At 37.8% G+C, this 21,282-nt stretch overlaps 2 protein-coding genes across 8 annotated transcripts in view; one reads left to right on the top strand and one right to left on the bottom strand.

The window, feature by feature from the left end:
* LOC109030972 (uncharacterized protein CG43867) overlaps positions 1 to 2,613 on the bottom strand; it is a 259,857-nt gene extending 257,244 nt beyond the window's left edge. For all 7 annotated transcript variants that reach the window (XM_072297737.1, XM_019042216.2, XM_019042220.2 and 4 more), the window contains exon 1: positions 2,286 to 2,613. The gene's annotated coding sequence lies outside the window, so the exon portion shown is untranslated. The remainder of the gene's footprint in view (positions 1 to 2,285) is intronic.
* A 138-nt stretch (positions 2,614 to 2,751) lies between these two features.
* On the top strand, positions 2,752 to 19,910 carry Mcm7 (minichromosome maintenance 7). Its single transcript, XM_019042226.2, has 13 exons — positions 2,752 to 2,917; positions 3,880 to 3,980; positions 4,474 to 4,614; positions 5,120 to 5,244; positions 5,930 to 6,110; positions 6,731 to 6,868; positions 7,919 to 8,101; positions 8,697 to 8,913; positions 9,622 to 9,795; positions 10,404 to 10,525; positions 10,978 to 11,159; positions 12,147 to 12,515; positions 17,862 to 19,910. The coding sequence occupies exons 1-13, from the start codon at positions 2,875 to 2,877 to the stop codon at positions 18,067 to 18,069; spliced, it is 2,184 nt and encodes a 727-aa protein (XP_018897771.2). The 5' UTR covers positions 2,752 to 2,874; the 3' UTR covers positions 18,070 to 19,910.
* The last annotated feature ends 1,372 nt before the right edge of the window (positions 19,911 to 21,282 follow it).

Here is a 21,282-nt window from a genome sequence, read left to right as displayed (position 1 = left end):
GGGAACTTCTTGCGGTACAAAAATTCTGGAGGTACCTGACATTTTGAGGGTAATTACTTAGATGGTTAGTACATACTTGAAGGGCTCATGAAAATTCTGAAGCATTACTTTTCTGTGCAGTGAGTGGTGTGTTTATGTTCTTCGGTATTTGCTTGAAAAAATTGGCAAAATGAAGCCAGCTGTAAATTAATTTAAGTGCTCATCGTGGGACAACAATATGAAAGGAAAATGTTCCTCATCCTGGATCTTTAAGGATTCTTATCATATTCGATCAACAAGGTTCCTTTTTATTCATGCTGGACTGTCTTCGCATGGAAATCTTGTTACTATTAAGAGACAGTTTGTCATCGAAACAAGATTCTGATTCTCACATTAGGACAGTCTAGTGTGGTCTTTCAGTGGTAGGAAGGTAGTTTATACCCTGTAACCGACTAACACTAGGGAGGGCTCCAGTGGGTCTTCCGACTGATCTCTTGTAGAATCTAGATATTTTTTTGTTAATACTCGTATTCTATTCACTTATGATTTTCTTTCCGATTAAGTTCACTGACTTTGTCTCTTTGTATTTAGGAGTGCAGAATCTTCCTAACTTCCACACTTTCATGCCCCCCCTCCCCCCTCCTCCAACTTTCCACAAAATTTCTTACCAATTAAAAAAAAGATGATGTTTTTCTTGTGTTTTCTACGACTTTCAGCTTGTGATCTTTGAAAATTTTCCTCCCTTCTACATTTTGCGGGTCTTTCACATTTTCACGTGCTCGATCAAGCACTTTTTTCCCCTCTGTTTGTCTTTGAATTTCTGCCAATGGGACATTTATTTAGTGGTACGTACATGTTTACATCAAGTCAAACCTCACTACTGATACTGAAAGTGTTGTCGAGTAAATCAGATACCATTTAGTTTTCCTACTTCTCAAATGCAAATCAACAGTCCTACTGACCTCTGGAGACTGGTGAGTTGAGGTAGAAATGTTAAGCGTTCATACATCAACATTCAAGTCGTTGGGTGAGTAATTCAGGCGGAATTGAACAACAATAACGCTAACGGCATTGGGTAATTCTATTTTGAGCCAGCTCAAAACAGTCTAGAGCTTGTGCATCAAATGTTGAGACAAACGTTAATCTCTGATTACCTCTGAATTAGCACCACTCTACAAGTTAATACATGCGGTCAGATGGCACCCTCTGATGAGTGGTGACATGGACGATACTTCGACATGTATCTCAACATACAATGCACAAGCTCTACCTTAACACCACACCTGTTTTAATCTACTTTAATAATGCCTAATCTGAGCAAGTGTAAATTTGAACCCTAGAATACAGTGGAAAGCTCCTGTCAGATAAGTAAGTTAGCAGTCGCTTACTTTTGACTGCCATCAAAGGAGACCAATTTACAAACTTGCCCATAGCAGCATCATTGTCTATTGGTCAATCTAGGGCTTTTTTTTTATCCGTGGAACGCATGGATCGCGATGATAGCGGTTCGGGTTGGTTCAACCAGCCTGAACCAACCTCAACCTACCTTGGAAGAGTGATCCAAGCGTTCCACTGGAACACATGGAACAGTTGGATTGCGCCAGTGGAACGCGATAAAAAAGTGATGCGTTCCGTTGCGGTCCACTATGGTTTGGATGAAAAAAAAGCCCTTCTTTGATCACTGATGGAAAGTGACAGAATGACCCCCTGCAAGCGGAAGGTAAACAAAGGCCCACTCGTCTAGCATGAATTTTGAGGTCATTGGATGAACCACCAATCTACTGCATTCATTAATGGTAGTTTCAATATACACCGGTGCTTAATTTAAGCAGTTTGATGACATTACCACTGTCTTTTTTCTTCATCCAAACTCTCGAATCAAGGATGAAATTCATTCTTTTGGTTGAATCTGAACCAAAACCTATAAGCGCTGCAACAAGTGAATCAGGTAACTGATCGAAGTTAGTGCATTGTCCAAAACAGAGGGTTCAATTTCTTTTGAGACTGGCATCATACAACAACTTTGTCAGCAGGTACCATTAGTCATCTATTTAATTTATGATCGAATTGACAAGTGATTTCATACTGGTTCTGCAGGGTGGAGGCTTTGAGCATCGAAAGCTCCGTGACTCAACGGTATAAAAAATTGGTTAAGAATCTAAAGGATGATTCACTGCAATAGGAAAAAAAAAGTAATAACAAATTGTAATCCTGACTAATAAATACGACTGACTGATCGTGGCGGTAGAAGTCCTGGAAAGCCGTCAATACGTATATCAACTAAGAAGTAGAAAAAGCGAACATACCGAAGATGAGAAGAATATCCTTTTCCGAATTTCTGGATGAAATTGCTGGAATAACAGTACTTAGACACAGAAATAACAAGTAAGTAGGCACTGAATTATAGGATCACAACGAAGATGTATGTACACAAGTTGGTTTTTATCACACAGTTAGAAAGATAAACAGAGTTTCCATACTCTGACCGCACGGACACCAAAAGTTAAAGAGTAACTATTCACAGCTGAGTGCAAACACTAAATTCAATTAAAAGTACAAATTTAATTAGTGCCACTGATCTTCTTAGTCCCACTAGACAGATATGGAGCGATTTGAGAAATCAAGTCCCCTCTCCTCCCCGCCGTTCACGTGAGAAAACACTTGCCACAATTCGACTGAAGGAATCTTGAAAAACGTTCAGGTTTTCATTTCGTTCCTTGTCCAATAAAATAACGGAACGTCCGAAAAATCATGTGAGTTCTTTTGTTTACCTGTTGCTTTCCCGCTCAATTCGGCAAACCCGCTTGTGGAGTAGCGGCGTCTCTCCACTAATTGCACTTTCTTCAGTTAATTTCTTTTAAATTGTGAAGTTTTCCCTCAGAATCATCCGTCAAGATGTCGAAGAAAGGTGCCGCGAAGAACTACGAAACGGAAAAAGGTTAGCATATTTATTTTCTCCCAGTATTTCTCATGTTAACTTTTTAGGCCTAAACTCATGGGCTTCGTTTTCTGTTGCTTGCTAGTGAATGCCCTTTGTATACTCTCCCACCCAAAATCGAGTAATCAAAATGGCTAGTTCTCAATTCCAGAAGATAATTTCCCGCTTTGCTTCTATTCTACCAAAATCTTGGCCGCTGCACTTTAAGATGTGCAAATATCACTTTTTCCCTTACTTCAGCAGGTGCGTTGACCGTGCCTATTCAGTAGCTGTCCGCTTCTTTTCCTGATATTACCACCTCTAAGCGGTTTTTCTGGCAATATATGTTGGCGTCTCACTGGAATTACAATATTGTGTAGCTTGAAAACTAGCTAGAATGAGTACTAATTTAACATTTGACGAGTCAGCGCTATTCTTCTCGGAGGGAAGCGTTTCCCGCTATTTACTTTGTTGCCATCGTTTTGAGCGCTGTCCTCTCTCTTATTATACCCAGTCTTATTTCTCATACTAGTTTGTTGTTTAAGGATCTTTTAAGTTCAAATTCAAGGCCAAGTTAGTCTGAGAAGCATTTCTACCGATCAATGATGAATTCTTTGTTACACCGCTCATTCAGAGTTTTAGCCAAACTTTAGCGAGTTGAATTGTATCGGCATGCGTTTCATGGTGCCTCTACTCTGTTTTCTGAGAACTAGGTCTGATTTCTATTGAATTTTGGAGAACAATGGATTTCTCTGTACTGTAGACTTGGCACCACTGTTGAGGGACTCTAATGAGGTTTGGGATTTCCCAAATTCCAAGTACAATGTGCAGTGTTGCCAAACTGAGATGTTGATTGAATTCTCTCTTTACTTATCTCAATGCTGTGAGCACTCAGTATTAATGTGTTAGCAAATCATACTCAATTTTGTGTTACACTGTTTCTTATCTCTCAATTAATTTATTGTTTCCAATTTCTTGTGCAGAGAAAGCTGAACAGTTTTTGACACAGTTTGCTGCCAGCAAAGACGGAAGGAAGTTTTACAAATATGCAGAACAATTAACTAAATTGGCGCACAGGGAACAGGTACTTATTTCTATTACATCTCAACCCAAAGTTTTATTTTCGTACCATGATTTTATTATCCATTTAAGTAATTCGATAATCAATTGTCTCATCTTGAATTAAATATAAACGATTGCAAGTTAATAAAATGTTTATATTTTAATGGAGAGAATATAATCAAGCTCTCTTCTTTGCATTTTCTCATCTCCAGAGCATTTTACACCTTTTCAAAATTTCTACCCACCAACTGGAGGAGTATTCTAGATTGGTGTATCGATGTGTGTCGATAAGTATTTCCGGCTAAATAGTTTAATGCTGGCAAATAGTCAACTCTAAATGAATAAGTATAATTTAATGAGTTTTTTTATTTCTCAAAGAAGCTACTTCGTCGTATCTTTTTTTGCTAAGAGAATAGATATCGCAGTAAGTTTGTAGCTGTCCGAAGCCTCGTCATATTTAAAATTAATGCAGAAGTCATTGAAATAGTTATACTTAGTAATTTTATTATCCCTAGGTTGCCCTGTACGTCGATTTAGATGATGTGCACGAATTTGACCAAACGCTAGCAGAGTCCATCCTTGGAAACACTCGCAGATATGTCATCATATTTTCAGATCTAGTCCACGAACTATTGCCCAAGTACAAAGAACATGAGGTAAGAAGACAAGCAAACCTTACATTTCCAATAATTATTTTTATTATTTTGCTCAATATCGTTCAAGTTCCATAGTGGTCTAGTTCCCTTGCATTACAAGTTGAAAATCATTCTTTATCTCTGTGATATAAATTGTTACCTGTTCATCTGGAAAAATTGAGTCAGTCCCATTTTTGATGGTTCCATTCAGGAGTTTTCAATGCCATGATTTGCCTGCCACAGCTCTTAAAATAACTGAGATGCTCTCCCCTTTGTCTCCTGCCAGGCCCCGAAGATTAAGAAAAAGCCCTTTAAGAATTCATACACTATTCAGGCTTAAGTCTTTGAAGAAAAACGATTGTAGTGCCCTCTCTTCAATTGCAAACATTTCTTGAACCTTCTTTGTAGATAATTTGCCAGCCAAGAATTATATATACTTACCAATAATTCCTTAAAATAGGATCCTTCATTTTCAAGGAACGAAAGCAACTACCTTCTTTAGTTAATTGAAACCGTTCTTTTTCAGCCTCACAATAAAGATGCTCTCGATATTTACATTGATCATCGTTTGATGATGGAACAGCAAACCAGAAGACCTGGTGAACAGAGGCCGGCTGCAAACAACTATCCTCCAGAATTGATCAGGCGATAGTAAGTCTTACAATGAATTCATCCTCTTTTTGTTTTTAACATGCTAATTGACAGTAATCAGTCACTTTCTTTGAAGTAACTAAATGGCCAAACTTGAAAACAATGTATTTTGAATTGACAAGTCGTAGGCTTCCAATCATACTTACCTTATTCCTCTCTAGGAAATCAATCAGTGAAATTTACAGAAGATTCCTTTGATTTCTCTCCTCTGCTTGAAGCAAAATCTGTGAAAATATCAAGTATAGGAGGTGGCATGGCTTTTTTCTGAAAATATAATGAGTGGAAATGATGAAACCCTTCAATTGAGACACAAAGTTTCTGAGTTTAGCCATCGTTATATGAAGCAGCCTGGCCTTGTCTCAGTAGGTATCTTGTATGCTGAGTTAAATTAAATGATTCTAAATTTTTACACCTTTACACGCCCCTGAAAACATGCTCAGTTGTTATTATTTTAAATAAGATGAAACCTCCAATTTTTTTCTTGAGACCCAGCTTATCACTGGATAGCGCTAGATTGTGCGAAGTTATCTTACCTGGTATTATACAATGTCCTTTGTATGATAATCAACATAAATGAGCATCTCCAGTAGTTTCATTTCAAGGTCCTACTGTGCAACTGAGGCTTACATTGTTAATATTAGAGTACTTGTAAATTATTTATGTGATCATTTCTTCTGTTTTACAGTGAAATTTACTTCAAGGACATGACCATCAACAAAATCCTACCGATTCGTGATGTCAAAGCAGTCAACATCGGTAAACTTGTCTCAATCAGAGGTGTCGTGACGCGAGCAACAGAAGTGAAACCAATGATGTGCGTTGCGACTTACACTTGTGATACCTGTAGTGCTGAAACATACCAACCTGTAAGTCAACTTTCTCCCTCGCAGCTGTGTCAGGGATTAAATCGTAGCAGCGCTCTTACTTTTCAGGCGTTTCTATTTCCTTTGATACTGAACTTCAAGCATTTTGATTGAACAATCAAAGTATTTGAAGGTGCTTGAAACTCTAGGAAGTTACAATATAAATATAAACTAATGAATTAGCTGATCACTAGGATAGCGCACTTTCTCAATAGAATGACCGTCATTGAAAGTATGGTGGCAGACAAGTTTATCTGCCCATGTATAATTACGATGATGAGAAATGCTGCTCTATGACAGGACAGAGGGTTGAATTTTCTGTTTCGAAAATTTCATTTCCTCTAATTTTTCGTATTGAAACCAAAGTCAAAAGAACACCGTAGACTTATTGTCGGCTCATAAAGAATTTTGGAGAACTGAAATCGTCTTGCAAGAATTCTAAATTAATGATCGAGTCAGATCACTGTCAATATCACCATTACCCCTACATTAGAAGTGAGTGAAGTTACACCTTCAATATCTCCAAGAATTTAATTGTACAATTAACTTGAAGTATCGTATGTAGATTTTTAAAAACCATTTGTTTCAAATAATGTTTTAATTAAGCATCTATGTTTTTTTAGGTTCATTCTCTGTCATTCAATCCAATTGAAATGTGCCCCAGTGAAGACTGCCGTGTGAACAAAGCTGGTGGAAGACTGCATCTGCAAACTAGAGGATCTAAATTTATTAAATTCCAGGAGTTGAAAATACAGGAACACGTAAGTATATTTTTTCTCTTAAACAAAGTTATCAGGTGTGGGACCTCAGGAACTTCCTAACCGTAGCACTATGGTCGCCAGTAAATTGTTAAAATCAGTTTTGTATTGATATGAATCTTTTGGTAATTCGTAGTCATACTAGAAGGGGGAGGGAATCAATATCTGAACAAAACTGAAGGAAAGCAGCTCTGGAAGTAGAAAGGCTCAGACTTTTCTGCGTCTTTGAACAAATCTGCTCTCACTTCTAGGCAAGAATTCTCAAAATATAATTTACAGTAATTTTAGGCTCATCTTCTTCGCCGAAAATCTCAGTCAGTCAGGCTGCTACTTGGAGCCAACTGAAGAATGGTTTTTTTTTCAATATAAAGAACTGTGACTGCATATGAATCAAGAGCACTTATTAAAGAATGAGTTATTTATTTATCATTGACTTTTTATCAAAGTTGCCTAGCTTTTTGCAGCAATCAAACTCAAATTTTTTAGGAAAACGTGTAAACAATAGGTATCACAAATAATTCAGAACTAATCTGTAAACAGAAATATATCAAGACCTGTGGAAAAGGTCCTCACATTCCTTGTGAAAATTTTCTTTGAATTTTTGCAAGTCCACCAGGGAAGAAAATATGAAAATTCAACTGCAAAGATCCCAAAAGCTCCAAAAGTGATGTAAGTGTAAGTTTTGAAGTTCCAAGATGAGAGTTCTTAGGTCCTAGAAAAACGTGGTTCGGGCACTTAAATAAGTTGATGAAAATTTTCTCCCTGGAGATAATGCTCCTTTTCACAGATTCGGTCACAATGAAGGCCTAGAGCAGTGAGCTTGTGAACTAGTTAAAATTGCACTGCTAATCCTATGAAATGTACACTCCTTTTTCTTAGAAATTTTTATCAGTCACTCCATCAAAATGAACAATTGGATGTTAACACTGTTGCATAAGTGAGATTGAACTTTTCAATGTTTTGACTTATTAAGTAGCTAATCTCTGAAAATGGAATTTCGACTGTAAGTCCCTCTCAGTTTGTGTTAATGATCATAATCCATTGATTTTTCAGAGTGATCAAGTGCCTGTCGGAAACATTCCCAGAGGTGTCACAGTTTTCTGCCGAGGCGAGAATACACGACAGGTGTTACCTGGAGACCATGTACAGATTGCTGGTATATTCCTTCCTCTTCTTCGTTCTGGATTTAAACAGATGGTCCAAGGTCTTCTCTCGGACACCTTCATTGAAGCTCATGTAAGTGAATTCCACTTTTCCACTCTAGGAAACCATGTTTAAAAAACAACTAATAATAATATTAGATTAACGAAGCAAAAACAGGACTTAATAGGGACATCAGATTTACTTGTCGATAACTTTCAATCCTAGGCAAGAGACATGAAAACCTAGAAATGCTGCGCGAACCTTAACGCAAGCATGCGGCTGAGGGAGTTGTCTGAAAGAAATTTTAGAAACAGTAAACTTTGATCTACTAAAAGCAAGAAAAATAATTAAGCCTCAATGGGAGAGGTGTTGAACCCCAATTGAAGGGCTGTCATGAACTGAAAACTCCAGTTGCTTAACGCTACAGAAGCTGTTCATATAATACGCAATGCTGAATTTAGGATCTTTCCATCCCTGCCTTGTAACGCTTTTGCAACGCACCCTTCAATGCATCAAAACAAAATGGATTAATGCTCTCTTATACTCCCTTTCTAGAGGGTTACGCACTTTAATTGTATGAACGGCCTTAAAGAATAACAGAGGTGTAGTTGTTTTCCTAATTTTACAGAGTTGAGTAAAATAATTTATAGATCACACCTTTAACTCATCAATTTTTTTGTCTGAACAGCATGTCCAGTGTTTAAGCAAAGCAATAGATGAAGACGATGCAGCCCCTGGTGAATTGACAAATGAGGAAGTGGCTGAATTAGCTGGCGAAAACTTCTATTCCAAGCTTGCTGCCTCACTTGCGCCAGAAATTTATGGTCACGAAGATGTCAAGAAAGCTCTCCTGTTGTTGTTGGTCGGAGGTGTAGATCGCAGTCCTGAGGGCATGAAAATTAGAGGTATTGTTGTGCTAACAGTCTTATTGATATTAAGTTCTGTGTTGTTTTGAATATCCATGAATTTATTTACTCTAATTTGAAAGTCCTCATTTACAATTCAACCGTAGAGAGATTTGCATAAGTGCCAAAAAGTTCTGTAATCTGGGAATTGGGAGGTCTGAACCTGCTGAATACAATTCTCCTTTGATTTCATAATCTGTGTTGTTTTGACATCAAAGTTCTTTCTGGAAATCACCTAATTGCATAAGTTATCGTTCATGTTTTTTTTCCCATTAAAATTTTAAAGATACGTTTTTGTTATTTAGAGTTAATTTCGAGCTTATAGGGTTTTTTCTTACGGTTAGTCCATAACACACAAATCATGCCAGAACTGCCTATGTCCAGTTTATTTCCATTGGCTTTTTCAAAACTTTCTGTGAATTGAATTCGGAAATCTGAATTACCTAATCATGTAAGAAAAATGTGATATCCATTCCCTCTCTCTTTTTCTTAATACGTGTCAGTAAGAGAAGAAGCTAAGATCAAATAGGAATCCTTTTCTGCAATTCGCCACGGTATTTTTTACCTCCTAGGCTCATTTTATTCCTGTAATTGTGAGGCTTGCATGATCGTTTCCAGTTTTTTTTTTTTCAAAATTGGGAAAAATAGTCATCAGCAGTTTTTGTATGTGCCAACTGAATTAGATATCACAATGATTAATTTTTTCAGGTAACATCAATATTTGCATGATGGGTGATCCTGGTGTAGCCAAGTCTCAGTTACTGTCTTACATTGAGAGGTTGGCAAGGCGAAGTCAGTACACGACTGGCCGAGGTTCCAGCGGTGTTGGTCTCACAGCAGCTGTCATGAAAGACCCTCTCACCAATGAAATGGTTTTAGAAGGTAATCCATCCATTAAACATTTTAAAGAAACAATTGAAAGTTTACTCTAGCCCTTTCATCACCAGGCTTGATTCCGTGTGCGCATGCTCCACAATGAGAATTGAATGTCATACAAACAAATTGGAGTGCACTGTTTTGAAGTGTCCAAAGTTGTAGCTCAGATTCTCCCAAACAAAAAGAGTTACACATGTGAATATTTCGGACTGGCAGCTGTTCAGTGATGGCAGAATTCTTACAGGAAGGATGCAGTTACGCTGAAAGTGGATGCTACGTTCGTTTTGCTGAAAAGATACAATTTTTAATATGATCCTGGTCACTAAACTCTTAATTTTTCATCTCCATGGTTATATTGTTTTCTTTTATCAAGCTGAACAAATTTCCTAAGATTTTTTTCATGTTTCATTTTCATGCAATTTTATTTTCATTCAATGATGAAAGAAAATGTTTTTAAGTTAGCCATGGATTTTTGTGCTGTTTTAATTGACCCTCAAAACGAAGTAGAGCACATTTTCTCTGCTTGATGATTTCATTTGTCTATCTGCGCTTTTGCCGAAAAATGTCAATATTTTCAAGAAATTTATTGAAATGAATATTCTAACAAATCACAGGTGGAGCTCTAGTATTGGCTGATCAAGGAATATGTTGCATTGATGAGTTTGACAAAATGTCAGAGTATGATAGAACAGCGATTCACGAAGTGATGGAACAACAGACGATCTCAATAGCTAAGGTATGATGCTCCTTTTCCTATGTAAGGGTGAAAAAACTTGTATCACCCAACAAGTGGTTGTTTTTCACTCTCTTCACTAAATAAGGATTTCCTTTTCACTTGCCTATAAATTTAGTCAGTTCTTATCCGTTTCATGCTGAATTTGGTGTGGGAGAGATTATTATGTATGAAAAGAGACCAAGTTATCGCAATATTTTGAAGAAAGGATGTCGAAATTGTGATGATGATACAAGCACATAATGTTGAAGAATAGAAAGAAAAAAAGTTTGTTTAGGAATCAATCATTTTGAATTTAAATTGGAGGGTGTTTCATAATCTAGGGAATGTTTAGGACTCCTATGAAATTAATCTCCTCTGTTACTCAAACCAATTTTGACGAAAAGGATAGTCTGCTTTTATGTTCAATTCTTTCATCTTTTCAAGAATCTAATGAAAACATTTTTTATTTACAGGCAGGAATAATGACAAGACTGAATGCACGTGTTAGTATTCTGGCTGCGGCTAACCCTGCGTTTGGAAAGTATAACGACAAACTCAGTGTCTCAGCAAATGTGCAGCTCCCACCAGCACTACTGTCCCGTTTTGATCTCCTCTGGCTTATCCAGGACAAACCTGACAGGGATAATGATTTGAAGTAAGTACATTTCTCAGTAATTTTGATTCTCTTTGCAGTAACGGAGTAGGACCGACGCATAATTGGCAATGAAAACTGAACCAAAATGGAGGCGTTGGGTGGAGAAAGGGCATCTCTTGGTTGCGATGTCGCAGAATCTCCACAGCTAATTTATATTTTAGAAAGGGAACTATAGGGTATATTTCCTGAAATTTTTTCGTTTTCAGCCTTACAAAATTTCAAAGAAAATGAAAAGTTGCAACGAATTCCATACATTTGTTTTAATTATAACGGATGAAAAGTTAGCATAAATTCTGAGACCCTGCAACCCTTTCTACACCCAGCGCTTCAATGAGCCTGCTGCAAACTTTCGTTAGAGCGCAAATAAGAGTTGTTTCCTATAGATAATGCATCAAAAATCACAATGAGCGAATTGGCAAAGTCTGCAATGCACTCCGAACTTAGCAATCTGCGCAAGAAATTTGCGTTTTTGTGAGCTTCCCGCTTCCAAAACGATACTAGGGCACAGGTGAACATTTTGTCAGAGGAGTTGGTCCATTGTCCACAATATTCATTATAGCCGACGCCTTCGCAGTTCCAAGCAAAATTTGAAGAGAGTTCAAGGTCAATCAAGGCGGGTGAGGAAAATATGAAGGTAAACATCATTTGTGCAGGTTGACTCTAATTTTGTGTCAACCATTATGACTTAGGTCAGTTATCAATCCCCCTTTTCTGCCCCTTAAAATCTCATGGATCAATATGAGACGGAACCAAACTAGTGATGAAACAAACTCTCTTTCAGTTTTCTATCTGGTTATTGATTTTATAACTGCCACGGTTTTAAATTATTGACCTGAATTCATTATTTTCATGACACAGGTAGTTCATTGATGCTAACTATCAAACTATGCTCTTAAAGTGGCTTAAATTGTGATCAAAGCATTTACTCTCATTAAAAAAATTCATAGAAACTTAGCAATTTTCTCACCTCCGCTCTTCTCTTCGCAGGTTAGCCCAGCACATCACATATGTTCACCAGCACTCACGCCAGCCACCGCTTGACTTCAGGCCGTATGATATGGGTCTGATGCGCCGTTATATTGACCTGTGTAAGAAGAAGAACCCAACAATCCCAGCCTCCCTCACAGAGTACATTGTCGAATCGTATGTCGAACTGCGGAAAGAGGCCCGGAACCAAGGCAAAGATTCCACTTTCACATCACCAAGGAACCTCCTGGCCATTCTTAGATTATCCACGGCTCTTGCCAGGCTCCGGTTGGGTGATGTTGTCGAGAAGGATGACATTCGAGAGGCAATGAAGCTCATTGAAATGTCAAAGATTTCGCTGAAGTCGCAGAATCATGCCGGCACCACCAGGTTCGTCATATCACTTTTATTTTCCAGATTGTATTGATGTTTCGTTAGAATTCTCGCTTTTTAGAAGAATTTCAGTGTTTAATTGCTATTTTTCATTTATTATAATTTTAATTTATATGGCTGAGGATTTACTCCATTGTTTTAGTATCATTTTGATTTTTGCTCTTCAAAATCAATGCCCTCTAAAGTTTTTTTCTTCTTGTAACAATTTTAGGGCTGTGCGAGTACTCGAATTTCGAGTCGAGCCGAGTATCGAGTACTCGACTCGGCTCGAAAGTTAGGTTAGGTTCGAGCGAGTACTCGAACTCGGCTCGAGTGTCAACAACACGAGTTTTTTCGAGTATATTTCGAGTTTTTTTGAGCCAGAAACGCCGAAAGAGTCCAACTTCCAAATATTTCAATCATACTTCAACTAACGTTAGTTTTGCCATCATTTTACGATTGAATAAGATCAGAGTCTCGTCGGCAAATTTCTATCATCCGCAGCGCCAACACGCTACCGCCCGGCGATTTCCTGCCGCCCGCGGTTTGTAAATACACGGAGTCATACGAGCGCATTTATGCGCGCGACCAATTTCAACCTGAGGCGGCGACCGCCGCTTGGAAGACTGAAAGTGAGCACGTGTTTTGGACCTTTTGCGCACCAGATAAACGGTGTCGCGGCGGCAGAAAAAAGGTGCTGCGGCTACAAAAATATGGATCGCGCGATTCCAAAAAACGTCGCGGCGACAACTGCCGCCGGCGACACGGCGACACGAATTGCGTGCATAAATGGGCTCTAAAGCCTTCACTTGTGCCGCCCGAAGTTCCTTTGATGTGTGCCGCAGATTAAATCACGTTTTAAAACTCGAAATTACTCGAACTCGACTCGAGCTCGACTCGGCTTGAGGGTCATTTTCAAAGCTCGAAAAAGCTCGAACTCGGCTCGACTTAGTGAAAAAGTACTCGAACTCGGCTCGAATCCAAAAAACCAGGCTCGCACAGCCCTAAACAATTTCTGGAGACTAGGTATCAACGCTCATAATATGTTTCTTTATGAATGAAAGCTGAATATTTTCTTGTTAATTCTCATAGTTCGAACATTAATTTTACTCATAAGCTATTAATTTCTCCAGTTTTTAGAAAAATATTTTATGTTCAATTGTTAGTAAGTGCATATTTTAATTTTAGGTGTTTAAAGTTCACTCATTTCTCCTTGAAGCTTCTTGTTATTACTTAAAGAAAAACTAGTTTGTCAAAATATATCAAGAAGTCATAAAACTCTTTTTTACACTCCCCCATTTTGCTCAAATAAATGATATGTACTTCAAAACCGGTCCCTACATGGCCAATTCCATAAGTATGCAAAAACTTTATTATGAACAAAGGAGCAATTTCTTTTACATATATTTCCCCTTTATTCGTCACATGAGAAGTATCTTGATTGTATTATTCCATCTTTACCAGTTTTTAGCTTTGTTGTGACTGCAGCTTTTAGCTACTGCTTCGTTGTTTTTTATACTGCATTTATTTACCCTAAAGCCTTGTGTTTTGAGACAAATATCCCGTCTTTAATTTTGACCGTGTCAAATTTCATCTTTGTTGAAAAATTAGATTATCTCATAACGACTCTTATTTACAACAAGATCAATATTTAATCAGATATATCAGCCATATCCCATAGCTTTCACCATTTTCAAAAGAGGTCTTAAATGGTTGTGACTTGTGCTTCTTGGAAACAGGCAAATTTTGGCCCCATCATATTGCGGAATGTAGTTACGGGTGTTCCTCTAGTGTCACATATCCAATTATACTGTGACTAGAGTTACACTCGTCAATTACGTACGCATTACTCATCACACAACACTCTCCAAACTCACAAGATCAAAAGAAATCTTTTGTGCTGGTCGATTTTAGTGAAATTTCTGGAAGTCAAAAAAAGTATCCCATTCTTTATGCCAGTAGTCTGGAAAAGTGTGGAGTCCACCTTTCAAGATAAAATCAATGTATCTAAAACTTAGCTAGGAAACAATATGTGATTATCTCTTAAATTTTTTCTCTCAAATTTAGCGTTTAGGTCGTAAGTACTCTTGCTCAATGTTTCATTCGTACCAGCAGCCCTAATCATATCGGATCCCTCAAAATTTTTCCAGTATGTTTCAGATTTTTGTTTTCACTCTTTAATTTCCAACTTAAAAATGTTCTTGAAAGAAACATAAAGTTTACTTGAAGGCCCTCACATTATATTATTTCTCTCCGTATCATTATCGATTATTATGTCAAATTATCACACACGTTTTGGTGTTTTCAAACTGTCAGCCTTGATGAATACTCCTTGAACGCACAGATTGTGGTTGCGGGTGTCACTCTGGTGCCACGTGCTGATTTATGTCGTGACTAGAGTTACACTCGTCAACTACGACTGTGAAAGTCATCGTCAGCTTCTGCCAAGAAATGAATCGGACACTGCTTCTGTTTTGCCTGAGTTTTCATTTTCCATCATGTGTGCATCTAGTTTGTGCTTTAATCGTGCTCAAGGGTTGAATTGTTACATCAATATGTAGCAGCACAGATGTGTGGCTAGTTTAATTTACACCTTAGATGCCAGTTGATACTAGGAAACCTTTTTTCGCTAGTTTTTTCATAATTTTAGTTTTCCTACAACAATAATGTATTCTTTTGTTTTGCCTTGCTGCTGTGTACAAGTTACAGGTCGTTACTAAGACACATCAATGGTACATCAAATATCGACACAATTAGAGTTACATTGTCTTTGAATACAGTGACTTTAATTTGATTAGTGAATATTACTTTGAGTCTTTAGTATCTGTGGAAAATTGAGGTCAGTCATAGGGATGGTCGAATATTCGATATTTGAATCATCGGCTTTGAGATAATCGCATCACATTCGAATATTCGCTTCCGAAGTATTCGAAATCCCAAATTCGAATAATCGCATTCAAAAGTGTCATTTTATCTCTCATGGTTCATAAAAAATCAAAAATCGAAGCAATAATTGAAAATATTTGAATATTCGCATCCGAACTATTCGCAATCGCAAGATTCGAATTCTCAAATATTTGCAATAATCGCATTCGAAAAGTTTCGAATTCGATATTCGTCCATCCCTAGTCAGTTCTCTTCTCTAAAAATTAAACACTGCCGAAGATTTTGAAACAAAGAATTGATGAAGTGCTGGGTGCAGAAATGGCACTTATTGGTTGTGCTGTCTTTGAATCTCTGCTATGAATATCTGCATTATGATCAAAGCAAATAAATGTAATTCGTTGAAACTTGGACTGAATATTTTGTATGATTTTCCTATGTTCCATGGAGAAAATCTCAGAAAATACATCCATAGTTTTTTCTCTGATCTATAATTTATCAGTGGCGTTTCTAAAACACTGCAGCTCAAAAGTGCTCTTTCTGCACAAAACACCTCAATTTACATGAGTGCATTTGTTTGCACTGCTGACAGATTTTTACTTTTGTAAATTATGTTTCAAGTTTGAATTTTTGTCAGGTAATCTAGTTTTTGTGTAATATGTAGTAGAGCAATGTAGCCTGATTTTTTTTTCATAGCATGCTAATTGTAAATCTTGAGTGGTTTCCTGGAAATAGATTCTGAATCTAGAATATTTACAAAATCTAACTTTGATGACGAGTGAAATTTCTGGATGGATCTTAATACATATTAGCTTTTAGTAATGCAGATGGATAGGCTTTAACAGAAATGCACCAAGTCGCATATTGGATTAAAAATGAGTTGACGGTAGTTCTGAATTCATCCAGTCATAAATGTTCTTCTTTCAAACATTAATAGTTGAGATTAATATTTAAACTTGGAAATAGTCATAACTTAAAGGCTCATGGAGGAATAAAATTTCAAACCTCTTTTTCTTGGTTCAACTTGATGCGACTCGGAGGGTTTCTCTTAAACTCTCGTTGAGCTCAGATCTGAAGTAAATATGAATGCCTGAGATGCAAAACGAACTGTTTATTATTTTTAATTTTATTTTTATTGTCATTAGTTTTTGTTTCTCTAATTAATGTAAGCTTTTAGCTTAGTTTCCCTTGATGGATTCGCCATAACCAATGTGGGATGTGGTTGCGGGTGTCTCTCTAGTGAAACGTTTCTTTTGCCTCGTGACTAGAGTTACACTCGTCAATTACATCTGCGCTTCTCATCTGTTCAACCTGCACCGAGCTACATTTTATCCAGCCTTTCTTCTATCAATAATCTTCAGCCACTAGAGCTTGTGTGGATTGCATCTGAATTCAGAATGTGTAGTTGCGAGTGGTGCTCTAGTATCGCAATCATTTTCTATACTTGTGACTAGAGTTACACTCGTCAACAACGCACTCTCCTCTCATCGCTGGGCATCAGTCAGGAGGGCACATGAGGATCAGACCATGACTCGTTTTGGGGATTGTCTTCGCCAGTGTACCTCTAGTGTCACATTTTATTTGTTTTGTGACTAGAGATACACTCGCAATGGCATACCCTAGTTTCATCAGTACTGGACATTTCTCCAGAATTATTGAGTTAAAACCAGCAGAGCCTCTCAACACCTGTTGCAACTTCTTCATCATAGGAGTCTACTCTTATTTTTCTTTTCATCTTCTCTCAAAAGGAGAGATCAATCGTCGAAATGAGCCTGATTTTACAGAATTGTAATTGCATTAAACTTCGTCCATTTTTTCTTAAACCGTTTTTGTGATCGCATTGCATGCAACTCTTTGAATAGTTGTCACTGATTGTTTTCATCAAGTGTGTCTGTTAGATTTAGAGTGTATGAAAGTTTAAGACTAGATCAATATTGGGAAGAAAATTTATTTATGTAATTTTTTTTTTATTTATTTGGATGCGGAAGGGAAGGAAATACAGTTTGAAATAGACACATGTATAAGTAAAGAACTATAAACTTGGGTGAACATGGCTCTAAAAGCCTTTGTAATCCTTTTATTATCAAGCCGTGATTTGTGCATCATCACAAATAAAGGGAAGAGGAGGCATATATGAAGGTAGTGGCAAGGAACTTTTGCTGGGTTGTAGTATAGTTTTTCCCACCTAAAATTTTGGTATTCAATAACCGTCAATAGTATTCATTGATCGGCGTATCAAAAAATTTTGTCTCAGGTTATCCTTTTAATTAAACTTTGAATTAAATAATCCAGAGTCAAATGTCAAAATCACAAATACGAATTTGCAATAAAACGTTGAAAATGATTTTATTGCAAATTCGTAAAGTAAATAGCCTGTAAAACGTATTTGAGCACTTTCACTTCGAATTTCTATATTGGCTGTTCATCTTTTTCTTATTTTGATTATGAAAATTTCTTTAAATGTTAACGTTTTTGTTTCAGGCAAAAAGCGGTGGAAGACAAAATCTTTGACATTGTCCGTGATTCGGCCGGAACTCGGCGAGAGCTGCAGATTGCCGATATTTTGGAACTGTGTATGAGCAAAGGTTACAATCAGGATCAAGTACACCAATGTCTGGAGATTTACGAACAACTCAACGTTTGGCAGATCAATCAAGCAAGAACGACACTCCAATTTTTGGATTACTAGTACTGAAAATTAAGTTTTGTTTGTACCATTTAGGCTCAGCTATCTGGCCCTCTACCAAAAATTTAGGTTTCACAACCAGTCATAATTTTCGTGAATCTACGATAGTATACTTGAGCTATTTGTCCGCTGAACAATTGTACTGCACTGTGCCATCTCCTGTGAGGCAGCTGATGTTTCAAAAACGTTCCTTTCAATCCCTCTTATTTTCCTAAGAGGATATCAACTGAAAATGAGATGGGGAATCAATCTTCGATGGGCATGTTGATGAAGCTGCAGGCTAGCTCTTGGCCTCATCAACAGCCTGCTGAAATGTATTTATCCAACAGTTTCAACCATTTTTAAGTGTAATTTTAATTGAAGAGATACCCTGTTTTGTGAAATTGTTAAACTTTAAATCGTCACTCATTCAGTGTTTAACTATTTCTTACCTCATTTTGTTTTACTTTTTCTGCAATAGAATAAGTATTGTAATGGTAAAAAAATTTGAATTTGAGTTGAAACTGATGGCAATAATGCCAGAGTCTGAAAACATTAAACATGTTTGATGAAAATATTTTTTCTGTAGCACCAGTCAAATTCATCACCAATAAGATTGTCGATTTTAAATGACCCACAAATTCTACATCTTGCAGATGCATGTAAGGGTGGAATATTGTTACTGCCGACCCCTCTTAGTTGTTAAATCTTTTAACATTCACTCACTGAACTTCTATACTCCTTGTTCAGCCCCCACCTACGTAAACACATTTGTCAAACCAGGCAGTGCCAATTCAAAATATTTTCTATTATTATGTACCTATTGCATGTATGTACCTGTTTTTCATAACCAAATCACATTTTATGAGTAAGTGCTCTAACTGTACCGAGGGCTACTTTTAAAATTTGCCGAAAAATTAGACCTTTCCACTAGGGGATGAAGAGCGCATGCTACACATTGCGCCTAAAAAATTGATGCAGACTTGAATCAGTTGCATCCTTGCTCTTCGCGAAATCTTCCATAATATTAAAAATCTTTACGGCTGATATTGAATCGTAGATTGTTGAAATTTATGCTTGCAGCCACATTCCTATAACTTTCCAGTGAAGTCAGAACGTTGCCATAGATCATAGAAAGTATGAAAGTATTAGTGTTTTTTTTTCCTTCACAGATCAAGTTTGGTCTTGAAAGCTCCCTGCATTTTTCTGTGCATTTAGTGTCCTTATCTTAAAGTCATCATCAAAAATATGTCAGAAATCCTTATGTAACCACTGAGACAGCTGATAAAGCAATAGACCGTCTCTGAAGCCCAGGAAAGGATCTCAATTGTGCACATTTTATGAGTAAGTGCTCTAACTGTACCGAGGGCTACTTTTAAAATTTGCCGAAAAATTAGACCTTTCCACTAGGGGATGAAGAGCGCATGCTACACATTGCGCCTAAAAAATTGATGCAGACTTGAATCAGTTGCATCCTTGCTCTTCGCGAAATCTTCCATAATATTAAAAATCTTTACGGCTGATATTGAATCGTAGATTGTTGAAATTTATGCTTGCAGCCACATTCCTATAACTTTCCAGTGAAGTCAGAACGTTGCCATAGATCATAGAAAGTATGAAAGTATTAGTGTTTTTTTTTCCTTCACAGATCAAGTTTGGTCTTGAAAGCTCCCTGCATTTTTCTGTGCATTTAGTGTCCTTATCTTAAAGTCATCATCAAAAATATGTCAGAAATCCTTATGTAACCACTGAGACAGCTGATAAAGCAATAGACCGTCTCTGAAGCCCAGGAAAGGATCTCAATTGTGCTGTTTCAGTAGTTCTCTCTCACATTTTATTTGTTTTTCAGAAGAGCATCATATGAATTCTTCCAGAATTTCTGGAAATTTTTCATTACCCTTATGAGAATAAACTCTTAAAGAGGTTGTTCCAAAAACGCCGATTTTGGCCCCCCCCTGGATTTGGCCCAAACTTTGCTCAGATGTTGTACTAAGTGTCCCCGATGCTTGGGCAAAATTTCAGCCCCCTCGGATAATTAGGGGGAGGGGGCAGGGGGCAAAGTTGCAATTTTTTTAGAACTTTAAAAATCGATATCTCGCGAACGGTTTGAGTGTAAGTGTTGCGGTTTGCGCTAAAAAACGTCAAAAAATATTTTCTACAAGAATATTAATGCTGTTTGCAAGGTTGCGTAATTTATCGCGGTCATAAATCGATTTTTTCGATTTTGAAGGTTCGACTTTTTTTCGTTTTTCGTCTCTCCTCTCTTTGGAATCGTTGCTACGTGAATAAAAACCTGTTGAGGTGATTCTCCATGAAATTCTGCATCTACCACACTTTGTTTGATCTTGGGGAAACGATTCGTTCGTGAGTTATAGCGATTTTTCTGCGCGTTATCGGTTACGCGCGGGCGGCTTATCGGCGGCGCTCCATCCCGCGCGGGCAAGGCAGAGGTTGTTTCACCGCTAGGGCCTTATATTCATGCTGTAGGCTGTAATTAACGATATTTTCTCCTCCCCCCACCCTTCCCCTGCAATAAATATTTGTTTAATACTTCGTTATACAGGGTATCCCAGACCACCCGTAACAGGTCTTTTTCTCGGTTGGTTTAGGTAGTACGAAGTGGGGGGCCGCGGGATTGAATAGGGAATTGACCCCAAGGAATCCGAATTTCACGGTCCCGAGACCCTCCATGCCCCCCTTGGGAGGTAAAGAGGGGGTCACGATCCCCAAAGTCGGGAGACATTGTGCCTCCCCCTTTTACCCCCCGAGGGTGGCATGGAGGGTCTCGGGACCGTGAAATTCGGATTCCTTGGGGTCAATTCCCTATTCAATCCCGCGGCCCCCCACTTCGTACTACCTAAACCAACCGAGAAAAAGACCTGTTACGGGTGGTCTGGGATACCCTGTATAACGAAGTATTAAACAAATATTTATTGCAGGGGAAGGGTGGGGGGAGGAGAAAATATCGTTAATTACAGCCTACAGCATGAATATAAGGCCCTAGCGGTGAAACAACCTCTGCCTTGCCCGCGCGGGATGGAGCGCCGCCGATAAGCCGCCCGCGCGTAACCGATAACGCGCAGAAAAATCGCTATAACTCACGAACGAATCGTTTCCCCAAGATCAAACAAAGTGTGGTAGATGCAGAATTTCATGGAGAATCACCTCAACAGGTTTTTATTCACGTAGCAACGATTCCAAAGAGAGGAGAGACGAAAAACGAAAAAAAGTCGAACC

Source organism: Bemisia tabaci, chromosome 3 (assembly GCF_918797505.1).
Source record: "Bemisia tabaci chromosome 3, PGI_BMITA_v3".
NCBI classification, from domain to species: Eukaryota; Metazoa; Arthropoda; class Insecta; order Hemiptera; family Aleyrodidae; genus Bemisia; species Bemisia tabaci.
Note: the sequence above shows the minus strand (reverse complement) of the source record. Positions and strands in the feature narration are given on the sequence as shown.